At 44.4% G+C, this 13,931-nt stretch overlaps 2 protein-coding genes across 7 annotated transcripts in view; one reads left to right on the top strand and one right to left on the bottom strand.

The window, feature by feature from the left end:
* The window catches only part of fbxw4 (F-box and WD repeat domain containing 4), a 174,855-nt gene extending 170,562 nt beyond the window's left edge, over positions 1–4,293 (top strand). Inside the window, exons 9-10 of one of the 5 annotated variants that reach the window (XR_005463760.1) lie at positions 1,588–1,857; positions 3,972–4,290. Coding sequence is in view for 4 of the 5 variants with exons in the window: in XM_038822087.1 (XP_038678015.1) it covers positions 1,591–1,726; positions 3,972–4,112 (277 nt within the window). In the remaining variant the exon portion in view is untranslated. Of the gene's footprint in view, positions 1–1,587; positions 1,903–3,971 lie in introns of those variants that run through there. The other 4 variants (XM_038822087.1, XM_038822090.1, XM_038822088.1 and 1 more) reach the window with 4 other exon arrangements.
* A 728-nt stretch (positions 4,294–5,021) lies between these two features.
* dpcd (deleted in primary ciliary dyskinesia homolog (mouse)) lies at positions 5,022–13,908 on the bottom strand. Of its 2 annotated transcripts, none has more exons than XM_038822094.1 (6): positions 13,758–13,908; positions 12,818–12,898; positions 10,723–10,778; positions 10,298–10,431; positions 5,992–6,094; positions 5,022–5,361 (listed from the first exon to the last, which is right to left on the bottom strand). In XM_038822094.1, exons 1-6 carry the CDS (start codon positions 13,819–13,821, stop codon positions 5,257–5,259), a joined length of 543 nt encoding a protein of 180 aa, XP_038678022.1. In that variant the 5' UTR covers positions 13,822–13,908; the 3' UTR covers positions 5,022–5,256. The 2 variants fall into 2 exon arrangements, with proteins under 2 accessions (XP_038678022.1, XP_038678021.1); XM_038822093.1 differs by having other exon boundaries at positions 10,654–10,778.
* Between the last annotated feature and the right edge of the window lie 23 nt (positions 13,909–13,931).

Genomic DNA, 13,931 nt, shown 5'->3' on the forward strand with positions numbered 1-13,931 from the left:
AGCCCAGATGATAAGAATGCTAATGCTCCCTTGTGGCACCCTGTCAGTGCCTTTGCTGAGAGTGCTGACCCACCCATTGGTGCATCACCCCAAACAACACTCTGTTGGTGCCAGCTGTGACCACTACAATAAATATGCCACTGTCTGTAAGGTGTTTTACAAAACCCTCAGGTGGTGAAAGGTTCTGTACAAACGCAAGATCTTTCTCTCCATACAAGAACCTGAAATGAAAATGAATGAAAATCGCTTATTGTCACGAGTAGGCTTCAAAGAGGTTACTGTGAAAAGCCCCTAGTCGCCACATTCCGGCACCTGTCCGGGGAGGCTGGTACGGGAATCGATCCGTGCTGCTGCCCTGCCATGGTCTGCTTTAAAAGCCAGCGATTTAGCCCAGTGAGCTCAGCAAGCGCTGCCGAGCTTTTGGAAAGAATTCCCCCTATTTAGTTTCCATTAGCAACAGTTCAGCTGTCCAGGGACAGGCAACTGGCCGAATGACACAGATCCCACTTGTTCTTCAGAACAGACAACTTCTCTTTTAGGTCTGGAAGGGGTCAATGACACAGAAAACAATGTCGTTACTACATAGAATGTACAGCACAGAACAGACCATACAGCCCACAGTTCTGTGCCAGTGTTTATACTCCACACAAACATTCCCCACTTCACTTTATTTCACCATATCAGTATAACATTTTTATTTCCCTCATGTTTATCTAGCAGTCCTTAAATACATCCATTCAGTCACCTCAACTGCTCACTATGTTTGTGAATTCCACGTCCTTGCACTTCACTGGGTAAGGAAAAGTTTCTCTTGAAATCCCTATTCGATTTATTATTCTTTTCTCTTTTAAAAATAAATTTAGAGTGCCCAATTATTTTTTTCCAATTAAACGGCAATTTAGCGTTGCCAATCCACCTACCGGGCACATCTTTGTGTTGTGGGGGCAAAACCCACGCAAACATGGGGAGAATGTGCAAACTCCACACGGACAGTGACCCAGAGTCAGGATCGAACCTGGGACCTTGGCGCCGTGAGGCAACAGTGTTAACCACTGCGCCACCGTGCTGCCCTATTCGATTTATTATTGACGGTCATATTTATGGCCCCTATATTTGGACTTACTCACAAGTGGAACCATTTTCTTTATGTCTATCTTCTTAATCCTCTTTATAGGTCGCCCTGTCAATCTCTTATACAGAAAAGATCCCAGTCTTTCTTGATGATTGTATCTTCTGTCCGCTACAAACATCAAAAAGCCTTGGGTATTGATAAAACATATCTATTGTATCAGCACACATTTCCCATATACCTCACAGCTCTTCATACACAATATAGCTACTGTTAATGAGATCACTCACCTCAGCCGATCTAGGCACCATGTAAAATGAGAGATTGAGAAAAGTTGCAGGAGTTTCCTGTGTCCCAGCAGAGGGCAGCAAACATGGAAGGTGCATCAGAAGAACCAATGTTTCCTCTTGCTGGATAGGAGTCTGCTGCCCCTCTGTATAGAGCAGTGTCCTCTTATGTAAATAACAGCCAAGTACTGGTGGTGGAACTAACCAATGCTCTGTTTCCTTCTCTTCCAGGTTTTTTTCCTCTCCTCTCCCAGCAGTAGCCCAGTGTACTGTCTCCGATTCACTACCTCACACCTGTACACTGCCTTGGCCCACGCACTTTACATGTTGGATTTTAAAATCTCTGACCCACAGCACGGGAAATAAACGGGTGAGGATTGTTATAAAGTGGGGATTCCAATGCTGCACATCAGAAGCCAGCTATTGTCAAACGATATTTTGAGATGGGGACAACTCCTTCACACTTCCAACGCTGGAATCCCTTTAAGGATCACATTATAGGTTCAGAATCCTTTATTTACATTAAATTTTATATGACTTGTCTAATTGTTTGTAATTCCTCTTAACTGATTCCTGCTCCTAACCTCACCGAAACAAGCTCCGGGCTGGAGCAATGTTCTGATGTTTGGAAGCAAATGTTTCTTAAAAAGAGCTTTGCATTATTCCAGGATGCTGTCCTGTCTCTCAAAATATTCCACAGTGCTTCACGTGGAGTCAGTTATTACGTAGGCAAATACAGCAATAAATTTGTGAACACTATCCCTCACACAGTCAGTAAAAAATAACCAGTAATACCTGTTTCTAGCAGTGGTGATTCAGGGAGAAACATTGAACCATAAATGCCAAGAGAACATCTTGCAGTTTGAAACTGGCCATGTTGTGTTCTGAGGTCTTTATGTCACCATGTCGTTCAAAGTTCTGACAATGTAGCATTCCCTCAGCATTGCTCTGAAGTTTCAGCTGAAACGGACACATTAATAAATGTAGAATCATAGAAACCCTACACTGCAAAAAGGAGGCTATTCAGCCCATCGAGTCTACACCGACCCTCTGAAAGAGTACCCTAAACTAGGACCCCCCCCAAACCCCACCTTTGACACTGAGGGGCAATTTAGCATGGCCAATCCACCTAACCTGCACCTCTTTTTTTTTGACTGTGGGAAGAAACCCACTCAGACACGGGGAGAACATGCAAACTCCACATAGAGCAGGGGTGGGCAAACTACGGCCCGCGGGCCGCATGCGGCCCGCCAAAGGTATTTCTGCGGCCCACCAAGTCATTAAAAAAAAAAAAAAAAATTTTTTTTAAATTTTTTTCTTTTTAAGGTTAATGGGGAGGGGGGGCTGTTGGGTTACTTACTGGTATAGGGTGGATACGTTGACTTGAGTAGGGTGATCATTGCTCGGCACAATGTCGAGGGCCGAAGGGCCTGTTCTGTGCTGTACTGTTCTATGTTCTATATGAGGCGCCCAGAATCATAACCAGGTGAAGTAATTATTTTACTTAATATACTATGCGGCCCTTTGTGAATTGTGAATTTCTGAATATGGCCCTTGCACGGAAAAGTTTGCCCACCCCTGACATAGAGAGTCACCCGAGGCCGGAATTGAACCCGGATTTTCTTGAGTTGATGATGAGGAAAAAGAATCTGCCAGCGTTTCTGCCTTTCCTCGTTATCTATTTGCTCAATCATGGCTGATATTTTCTCATCCCCATTCTCCTGCCTACTCCCGATACCCCGATCCCCTTATTAATCAAGAACCTTTCTATCTCAGTCTTAAAGACACTCAGTGAATTGGCCTCCACAGCCTTCTGCGGCAAAGAGTTCCACAGATTCACCACCCTCTGGCTGAAGAAATTCCTCCTCATCTCGGTTTTAAAGGGTCGTCCCTTTAATCTGAGATGGTGTCCTCTGGTTCTAGTTTTTCCTACAAGTGGGACCATCCTCTCCACGTCCACTCTATCCAGGCCTCGCAGTATCTTGTACATTTCAATAAGATCCCTTCTCATCCTTCTAAACTCCAACGAGTACAGACCCAGAGTCCTCAAATGTTCCTCATATGACAGTTCTTCATTCCAGGGATCATTCTTGTGAACCTCCTCTGGACCCTTTCCAAGGCCAGTACATCCTTAGATATGGGGTCCAAAACTGCTCACAATATTCCAAATGGGGTCTGACCAGAGCCTTGTACAGCCCCAGAAGTACATCCCTGGTCTTGTATTCTAGCCCTCTTGACATGAATGCTAACATTGCATTTACCTTCTTAACTGCCGACTGAACCTGCACATTAACCTTAGGAGAATTGTGAAAAGGGACTTTCAAGTCAACTTTGTGCTTCTGCTTTCTGAAGCATTTCCCCACTTAGAAAATAGTCTATGCCTAGAGTCCCCCTTCCAAAGTGCATAACCTCACACTTTTCCATATTTATTTCATTTGCCACTTCATTGCCCACTCTCCTAGCTTGTCCAAGTCCTTCTTTAGCCCCCTTGCTTCCTCAATACTACCTGTCCCTCTACAGATCTTTGTATCATTTGCAAACTTAGCAACAGTGCCTTCAGTACCTTCTTCCAGATCATGACAGTGAAGAATACTAACTATAAACATTTATTTCAGATCCATGCAGGCAGCAGAGTGGGAATCAATGAAACCTTGAATCAAATCCAGGGACCCAGGGTGAAAAGTTACCTTCAACTTAAAAACACAGAACAATACTTTGAGAAACAGCAGGATGAGGGCACAGGATCTGGATCGTGAAAAACAAACTGAGGTCCCAGATGTCATTGTTAATCAACAGCTGGAATTAGTTAGCAAGAAGGGAGATTTGTGGGTCAGCCATTGAACAGCTGGGTGCTGTGTTGGAAAGACACGAGAGTTGGTTTTCTGGAACAATGCGATACGTTAAGTGAATAAAACCTGATGAAAGTGCACTACATAACAAAATGAGCAAAAATGTAATTTTAAATAAGTTTTTAATACCGTGAGGTTATTTTTAAAGAAATGCATGTGCCACTATAGATCCTCCATCGTGTTGTCAATGGGAGTTGAGGCAGAGATAAATTAAACCCATTCAAACTGATTACATATCCTACAACCAGAAGGAGCACCTGTAACATACCAAAATATGGGAAATTGAGACAAATATTCAGTCATTAAAAACCTAAACATACAGACAGAAAGTACAGACTGTGACAGAGTGGTACTTAACTGCAGATCATGTATCACAGGATAAACCTGCTAAATGTAAATCTTTAATTTATAGATATGCTGGAGTTGCGAGTGAAAGGAATAATGTGACTTGCTGATGATTGGCAGAAGGATTGACGTCTGGTTTTCTCCTCTTCCTGTAGCTGGCCTATCTGGGATACAGGGCATTAACCAAGTCCTATCAGAGGGTTAGTCTCAGTAACTCTCCGCTGTCTCATTGTCCTGATCCTCAGCAATGGTAACAAATAACTTAGGAAAATCATGATTGATTTCTCGGATGAAGGAGTTGGGACATTGAATGGAGAATAAGAAGGGGAGATTCAAGGGGAAAGATTTGCTAAATTTGTTCCTCCCCGCCCCCCCCGAAGTGTGTAAAATCAGTAGATCCACTGAAACAACGGACGTCTCTGCAATTGTAACTGGCCAAGCAGTCAGAGGTCAAGAAATCACACTTTGGAGTTTTAGTTAAAAAATGAAACTGTATTTTATTGATGTTCTACAATTTATAACATGACTCGGAACTTCCTGCCCCGCCATGTAATGATCTGGGCCACGGCGTTCACGTTTACCAGCACATCTGCTGCTGCAGTGTTTGGATCCTGCACACAATTAAGACCCCCGCCCCCAAAGTAGGATTGTGCACGGTGGAGTAGATTTAAACAGGCCAGAGTATTTTAAATGCTGAGTGCTGCGATCACTGTGTTTTACAGTCCACATCTCCATCCTCAGCCACCTTCACCTTCTTCAGCTCCCAAAGCACCTCCTGTTCCAGCTGCAAGATTTCTTTCGGCTTTTGATACTGAGGGGGAAAGAAATCTCAGTTAATGTATTCAAAACATTCTCAAATCTAATACCTCAGCCATGCCATACATACGTCCGAACCCCACAATCTCAATCCATGCCAAGGCTATCTCTAACAACTATTTTATAATTCTCACACAACCTTTCTTCTGCATCCACTTTTGGGGGGAAAATGGTTTCAATTACAATTCATCAAGAATCCTTCGACAATACCTTCCAAACCTATAACAAGGGCAGCAGATACATGGAAAGAACCACCATCATCCTGACTTTCAACCATAATCACTGTTCCTTCCCTGTCGTTGGAACTCCCTAATAGCACTACGGATATACCTGCACCACATGGACTGCAGTGGTTTGAGCTCGAGCTGAGCTCGTCAATGCAGAAAGTGATGCAACTGCAACCTCGATGGGGCGTTCCCCGCCGAGGCCAAATCAAACGGCAAATTGTCGTTGAGTGCCCAATACCGGACTCTGTTTCCTTCTGGTTGAATTGCACCCAATGAGTTTAAAACCATAAAATCTGGCTGGACCACATCAAGCACAATTGGGCATTGCTGACATGCACAGCCACACTCGCCACTTTGCCCTCTCTGCTGGAAATGGTACAGAAAACGACAGCACTCACTGTGATGATGAGGGTATTGTTGGCATGTGTGAAGCTGAGCGCTGAACTATCCAGGGGCAATCTGCACCGGTCTATATCTGGAATGTTGAACTTCTTGTAATACCTGGACAGAGGAAGAGGGAGCCCAGGTCAGCTTCAACCCTGCATCTTACAGTTATACAATGCTGTTAACATACAGTTAAGAATAAACAATGTAAATTACAGTCACAGTCAATGAATTACTAAGTTTCATCACTGTTGTAAAGTAGGAAATTCATCAACCAATTTGCGCACAGCCATCTCCCAAAAATGGTAATGAGCAGATAATCTATTTCAGTGATGTTGATTCAGAGACAAATATTGGCCAGGATATTGGGATAATTCCATGACTCTTTGAATAGGGCCCTAGGGCCTTATAAATTCAGCTGAGAGAAGACAAGATTTTGTTTTGACAGCCACTCTGACAGTGCAGCACTCCCATCAGTAGCACGGTAGTCTTGTGGATAGCACAATTGCTTCACAGCTCCAGAGTCCCAGGTTCGATTCCAGCTTGGGTCACTGTCTGTGTGGAGTCTGCACATCCTCCCCGTGTCTGCGTGGGTTTCCTCCGGGTGCTCCGGTTTCCTCTCACAGTCCAAAGATGTGCAGGTTAGGTGGATTGGCCATGATAAATTGCCCTTAGTGTCCAAAATTGCCCTTAGTGTTGGGTGGGATTACTGGGTTATGGGGATAAGGTGGAGGTGTTGACCTTGGGTAGGGTGCTCTTACCAAGAGCCGGTGCAGACTCGATGGGCCGAATGGCCTCCTTCTGCACTGTAAATTCTATGATATCAGCACTGCACTGAAGTTTCATACTAACTTGTGCTCACATCTCTGGTGTGGGGCTTGAACCCACAAATAAATTGTTTCCCAAATACTGCCTTACGGCGCCAAGGACCCGGGTTCGATCCCAGCCCTGGTCACTGTCCGTGTGGAGTTTGCACATTCTTCCCATGTCTGCGTGGGTCTCACCCCCACAACCCAAAAAGATGTGCACGGTAGGTGGAGTGGCCATACTAAATTGCTCCTTAATTGGAAAAAAAAAGAATTGGGTACTCTTAACAAAAAAATTTAAATTGCGTCACAAAAACGCACAAACAAGATTTCCAAAAAGCATTCTGTAAGGTGCCACTTAAAAGATCACTGCACAAGATTAAGAGCTCATGGTTTTGGAGGTAATATATTAGCATAGATAAAGGGTTGACTACTAATAGGAAGCAGAACATCAAAATAATTTCGTCATTTTCAGGTTGGTAAACGGTAACTGAAGAGTGCCGTAGGGACCAGTGCTGAGGCCTCAACAATTCATGATCTACACTAATGAATTGGATGAAGGGACTGACTGCATTATAGCCAGATTTGCTCATGATACAACAGAGTAAGTTGTGAGAAGGATACAAAGATTCTGCAAAGGGATATAGACAGATTAAGTGAGTTGGCAAAAATGTGGCAGATGGAGCACAATGTGGGGAAGAGTAAAGTTGCCCACTTTGGCAGGAAAAAATAGAAAAACTATTATTTAAATTGAAGAGATTGTAAATCACTGCAGTACAGAGGAATCAGGCTGTCCTTGTACGTAGTCTGAGGTCTGTAGCATACAAAAGGCCCGTCGGCCCATCATATCTGCACCAGTCAAAAACAACCGCCTAACGATTCTAATCCCACTTTCCAGCACTCGGCCCATAGCTTTGTATACCTTGCCATCGCAAGTGCACAACTAAACGCTTATTTTAATTTTTCCAATTAAGAGGCAATTTAGCGTGGCCAATCAACCTACCCTGCACATCTTTGGATTGTGGGGGTGAGACACACACAGACACTGGGAGAATGTGCAAACTCCACACAGACAGTGACCCTGTGCCGAGATCGAACCTGGGTCCTCAACGCTGTGAGGCAGCGGGGTTAACCACTACTAAATACTTGTTATATGTCTCTACCTCCACCACCCTTTTAGGCAGTGAGTTCCAAACTCCCACCACCCTCTGGATGAAAAGGTTTTCCTCACATCCCCTCTAAACGTCCTGCCCTTATCTTAAATCTATGCCCCCTGGTGATTGATCACCCCACCAAGGGGAAAGGTTTCTTCCTGCCCCTCATAATTTTCTACATCTCAAGCATATCCTGCTCAGTCTTCTCTGCTCCCCGTCTATACAATCTCTCTTCAGAACTAAAACTCTCCAGCCCAGGCAACATCCTGGTAAGTCTCCTCTGCACCCTTTCCAGTGCTCTCATACCCCTCCTATAATGTGGATTCCAGAAGGGCACACAATACTCTAGCTGTGACCCAACCAACATTTTATACAGTTCCTGCATAACCTTCCTGCTCTTACCTCGAATAATAAAGGCAAGTATACAATATGCCTTCCTAACCACTTCATTCACCTGCTCTGCTACCTTAAGGGACGGTTGTACACCAAGATCCCTCTGATCTTCGGTGCTTCCCAGGATCCTGCCGTTTATCATGTATTCCCCTCCCTTTATTCTGCCCAAGTCTATAACCTCACACTTATCCACATTGAATTCCATTTGCCATTGATCTGACCAGCCCGTCTATATCTTCCTGTAATCTAAGGCTATCCTCCTCACTATTTACCACCCCACCAATTTTCGTACCATCTGCGAACTTACTATTCAAATTACATTCGAATCTAAATCATTTATGGAAACCACAAACATCAAGGGCCCCAACACTGATCCCTGCGGGACACCATGAGACACAGGCTTCCAGTCAGAACCCCCCCCCCCCCCCCTCGACCATCACCCTCCTCATGAATCACAAAATGTTAGCATGCAGGTACAGCAAGTCATTTGGAAGGTAAATTGGTCTTTATTGCAAGGAGGATGGAGTATAAAAGTGGGCAGTCTTGTTACAATTGCATAGGGCATTGGTGAGACAACACCTAGATTACAGTGTCGAGTTTTGGTCTCAGGAGTGCATTGGAAGGAGATCAGAGAAGATTCATTAGGTTTATTCCTGTGATGAAAGGGTTGTCTAATGAGGAAAGGTTGAGCTGGTTGTGCCTATACTCATTTGAAGTTAGAAGAATGAGAGGTGGTCTTATTGAAACATAAGATTCTGAGCGGACAGTACATGGCAGATGTTGAGAGAGATTTCCCTTCATGGGGGAATCTAGAAGAGGGGACACAGTTTAAGAATAAGGGGTCTCTCCCATTCAAGAGCGAGAGGAGGAATCATTAAGTCTCTGGAATTCTCTTCCAGAGTGCACTGGGCGCCAGGTCACTGAATACAATCAAGGCTGAACAAGAGATTTTTGATCGACAATGATTTCAGGGTTATGGGGGACAAGCAGGAAAATGGAGTTAAGGCCTTAATTAGATCAACCACAATCTTAGTGAATGGCGAAGCAACTCGATGGATCAAATGGCCTACTCCTCCTTATGACAATACCTTGACCTCGTAAAAAAAATTAAATTCTGATAGAGTAAACAGAGGAAGCATTTCTGCTTGTTCAAGGCCACCAATGTAAGATAGCTACCAAGAAATCATCAGGAGAAACCTTTTTATTTAGAGCGGTGAGAATGTGGAACTTACTACTAAAGGGAACATTTGAGACAAAAAATATAGGGTTGTTCCGATAGAGCTATATGGCCAGCATGGTAGCACAGTGGGTAAGCATGGTTGTTTCACAGCACCAGGGTCCTGGGTTCAATTCCCACTTGGATCACTGTCTGTGCGTAGTCTGCACATTCTCCCCGTGTCTGCGTGAGTTTCCTCCAGGTGCTCCGGTTTCCTCCCACATGTTCTGAAAGACATGCTGCTAGGTGAATTGGACATTCTGAATTCTCCCTCAGTGTACACGAACAGGTGCCGGAGTGTGGTGACTAGGGGATTTTCACAGTAACTTCACTGCAGTGTTAGCCTACTTGTGACAATGATAAAGATTATTATGATGAAGAATGAGAAGAAGCTGGAGTGGAAAAAAATAATATCAGCAACTACTGATTGGGCCAAATTGCCAGTTTCTGTGCCACATATTCCAAATAATTCTATGACTGGGCTCACACATTGAGAAGAGGCTACTGGATGAGCTACTGGAAAGCAGACTGTGCCCATGGAACCCATACACCAATAGGATCAGCACTGCCCAACAAGGGTTTGATAGAGGGGAGGAACTGCTGAGGAATCTATCGATAGAAAACAATAAAAAAACTAAATGTTGGGAAATTAAAAATGAGGAAATGTGGAAAAACACAACTGGTTCACATTTCTCAAAGAGGACACAGAACCCTAGGACAGATCTGGCCCCAGAACTGAAAAACAAATTACTTTTTGTTGGACGTCCTGACAATGCAACATCTCTGGTCTGGGTCAATGGTGGCGCTATAGACTTTTTTGGGGTATGGTAGATTTCGGATCCTCCACTGAAAGCTTGTCTTGGTGTCTTTCCTTGTGAAAATAGGCTGCAAAATAGTTTTCAAATGATATATAAACGTTAAACTAACCGTAGCAATATATTTATCAAGTCAGGAGTAAACCAGCAGTGCACCAAACTCAGTCATGTAACTATTCAAGTAAAATCCAATGAGACGTGTGCACTTTTCCACCAAGGAGGCGCACTCACTTAAGTTAATCCATAAAAATGTAAACACTCGTCTTTAGGTTTCTTGTTTAAATCCACTTACATTGCTGCTACTTTCCTGTATTAGCTGCTGCTCCAGGTTCCCGACCGCTCCAGAAAATGTTTCACCCACCTCAACCTGCCAATGTCCCTGGGATCCCAGTTGACTTTTCCTCTTCCACTTTCTGACTACAAGCACAAAAGAGTATTAATGTGATCATTACATAAATGATAAATTCAATACCCTGAAATATCCTGAGGAAACCTGCATGCTGTACAAAAAAAACAGGCCTTTGTATTTATGGGCCCCAATTGTAGAAAAGGCACAGACTGCTTCATTATTTATAGATTTCCACCACCCCGCACATAGAGATATTGAGAGAAGTTGAATTTGTCGGCTGAAATTAATCTGGATTCGAACTCAAATCAAAATGGAAGGTTCTATCCCAAAGCAGCCAGAGAACAGCAGCAGTAAATACTGAGACAGTGATAACCTGTGTGCACCAGTCCAGGAACCACAAAGGCACCATAATGAATGCTCCAATTGCTTTTGTGATCATTGAGCCACAGACGACAGAAACTCTGACACACTTTGTTGAATTAAAATTGCCAGTAATATGCCTGACATGGAGTGTTTGATGGGGACAGTGTAGAGGGAGCTTTACTCTGTATCTAATCCTGTGCTGTACCTGCCCTGGGAGTGTTTGATGGGGACAATGTAGAGGGAGCTTTATTCTCGATCTAACCCCGTGCTGTACCTGTCCTGGGAGTGTTTGATGGGGACAGTGTAGAGGGAGCTTTACTCTGTATCAACAACACTTCCTTACCTTTATACTCTATTCCTTTTAGCTATAAATGCCGGCGGAGGATGCCAAAAAAATTGTAGCAAGTTCATACAAAATTTAATTCTGTTCTATTTTAATGTATTTTCTTACTTTTATACATAGAATTTACAGTGCAGAAGGAGGCCATTCGGCCCATCGAGTCTGCACCGGCTCCTGGAAAGAGCACCCTACCCAAGGTTAACACCTCCACCCTATCCCCATAACCCAGTAACCCCACCCAACACTAAGGGCAATTTTGTACACTAAGGGCAATTTATCATGGCCAATCCACCTAACCGGCACATCTTTTGGACTGTGGGAGGAAACCGGAGCACCCGGAGGAAACCCACGCACACACGGGGAGGATGTGCAGACTCCGCACAGACAGTGACCCAAGCCGGAATCGAACCTGGGACCCAGGAGCTGTGAAGCGATTGTGCTATCCACAATGCTACCATGCTGATATTAATTAATTGCTAATTAATATATTTTTCTAAAAAAAAACAAATATAACCCGCAAACTTGTAGGAAACAATGAGTCAGAATAAATACAAGAGAGAGAGATAGAGAACCTAGTGGAGTGGTGTAACAACAAAAATCTCTCACTCAATGTCAGCAAAACTAAAGAGCTTGTCATTGACTTAAAAGCGAAGTATACACACCCCTGTCTGCATCAATGGGACCGAGGTGGAAATGGTTGACAGCTTCAAATTCCTAGGTGTGCATATCACCAACCATCTGTGCTGGTCCACCAATGTCAACGCTACGACCAAGAAAGCACAACAGTTCCTATACTTCCTCAAGAAACTAAGGAAATTCAGCATGTCCACATTGACTTGTACCAACTTTTACAGATGCACGATAGAAAACACCCTAGCTGGCTGCATCACAGCCTGGTATGGCAACTGTTCAGCCCAAGACTGCAAGAAACTAGAGAGTCGTGAACACCGTCCAGTCCATTACACGAACCCACCTCCCATCCTTTGACTCTGTCTACACCTCCCGTTGCCTTGGGAAAGCAGACAGCATAATCAAAGAGCCCCCCCACCTGGGTTATTCACTTTTCCAACTTCTTCCATTGGGCAGGAGATACAAAAGTCTGAGAACACGCACTAACAGATTCATAAACAGCTTCTTTCCCGCTGTTACCAGACTCCTAAACGACCCTCTTATGGACTGATCTGATTTCTTCACTCAACTTCTCTACTGAGTAGTACTGCACTCAGTATGCTTCACCTGATGCCTGTGTATGTATTTACATTGTGTATTTTATGTTTGCGCTATGTATTTTCTTTTTATGCACAGAATGATCTGTCTGAACTATATGTAGAACAATATTTTTCACTGTCCCAGTGACAATAATCCAATCCAATTAAGGCCTGCAGCAAACAAAGTAGTCCTTACCTATGAGTTGGTCATTGGAGACATCATACTCTTCTACCATTTCACTGCCATCTAGAAACAAATAATGTACTTTCTTCTTACCTTGTTGGGGATAAAGAGACACAATCAGAGCCATGTTAGGAGTCAGAATTACAATCAACAGGGCCACACACTAAAATTACAAAAGATTACAGTAGAAACCTTACTGAGGGGCTGCCAACTCCAAGTCTGGCATGTAACCCATTAACAATCTCCCACCTTGTAAGAACATAAAGATTGATATAGGCCATTATTAGCCCACTCTGCTATTCAGCGAGATCATGGCTGATTTTTGACTTCAAAACCATTTTCCTGCCCAATCCTCATTTCCCTTGATGTTTTTTTAACATAAATTTAAAGTACACAATTACATTTTTCCAATTAAGGGGCAATTTAGCGTGGCCAGTCCACCTACGCTGCACATCTTTGGGTTGTGGGGCTGAGACCCACGCAGACACGGGGAGAATGTGCAAACCCCACACCCGGGGCCGGGATCAAACCTGAGACCTCGGCGCCGTGAGGCTGCAGGGCTAACCCACTGCGCCACCATGCTGCCCATCCCTTGATGTTTTAAATATGTAGAAACCTATCAGCTCAGCCTTGAACGTCCTCAATGACCGAATCCCCACATTCCTCTGGATGGAGAGTTCCGAAGTGAAGAGAGATTCCTCTTCAGCTCTGTTCTGAATGAAGTGCCCATCACTTGGAGTTGGCTGGTTCCAGACCCCCAGTCTGGGGGAAACATCCTTCCTGCATCTCATAAAAATAACAGGCAGATCCTATCCTGATGCCCAGAGGAGAGGTTTTCTCTCCATATCACTGAGACTTTGCACCATCTCCCCCGCTTCCTCCAATAGTCTGTTTAAACACTCTGCTCCCCTCAGCCTCTCTGACCCCCCAAGCCTTCCGGGCCCGGGCTCACCGTCCTGCACCAGCGCCGTTTTCTTCGCTCCCTTCAGACTCTCCAACCAACTCTGCGCCGCCATCTTGCTGCACCCGCGCGGCCTCCATGGCAACCCGGCCCGCCGTCCTGGCCCCGCCCATCCATTCCTGCGTCACGTGGACCCGCCCACTCATGGGACGCGTCATCCGGCCC

The sequence above is a fragment of the Scyliorhinus canicula genome, chromosome 16, assembly GCF_902713615.1.
Source record: "Scyliorhinus canicula chromosome 16, sScyCan1.1, whole genome shotgun sequence".
NCBI classification, from domain to species: Eukaryota; Metazoa; Chordata; class Chondrichthyes; order Carcharhiniformes; family Scyliorhinidae; genus Scyliorhinus; species Scyliorhinus canicula.

Coding starts and splice junctions, on each gene's coding strand:
- dpcd (XM_038822093.1), bottom strand. CDS start 13,821: ATGGCGGCGCAGAGTTGGTTGGAGAGTCTGAAGGGAGCGAAGAAAACG. Junction 10,779..12,817: donor CTCCAATGACCAACTCATAG/GTAAGGACTACT, acceptor TTGTGCTTGTAG/TCAGAAAGTGGAAGAGGAAA. Junction 10,432..10,653: donor TACAGGAAAGTAGCAGCAAT/GTAAGTGGATTT, acceptor ACTATTTTGCAG/CCTATTTTCACAAGGAAAGA.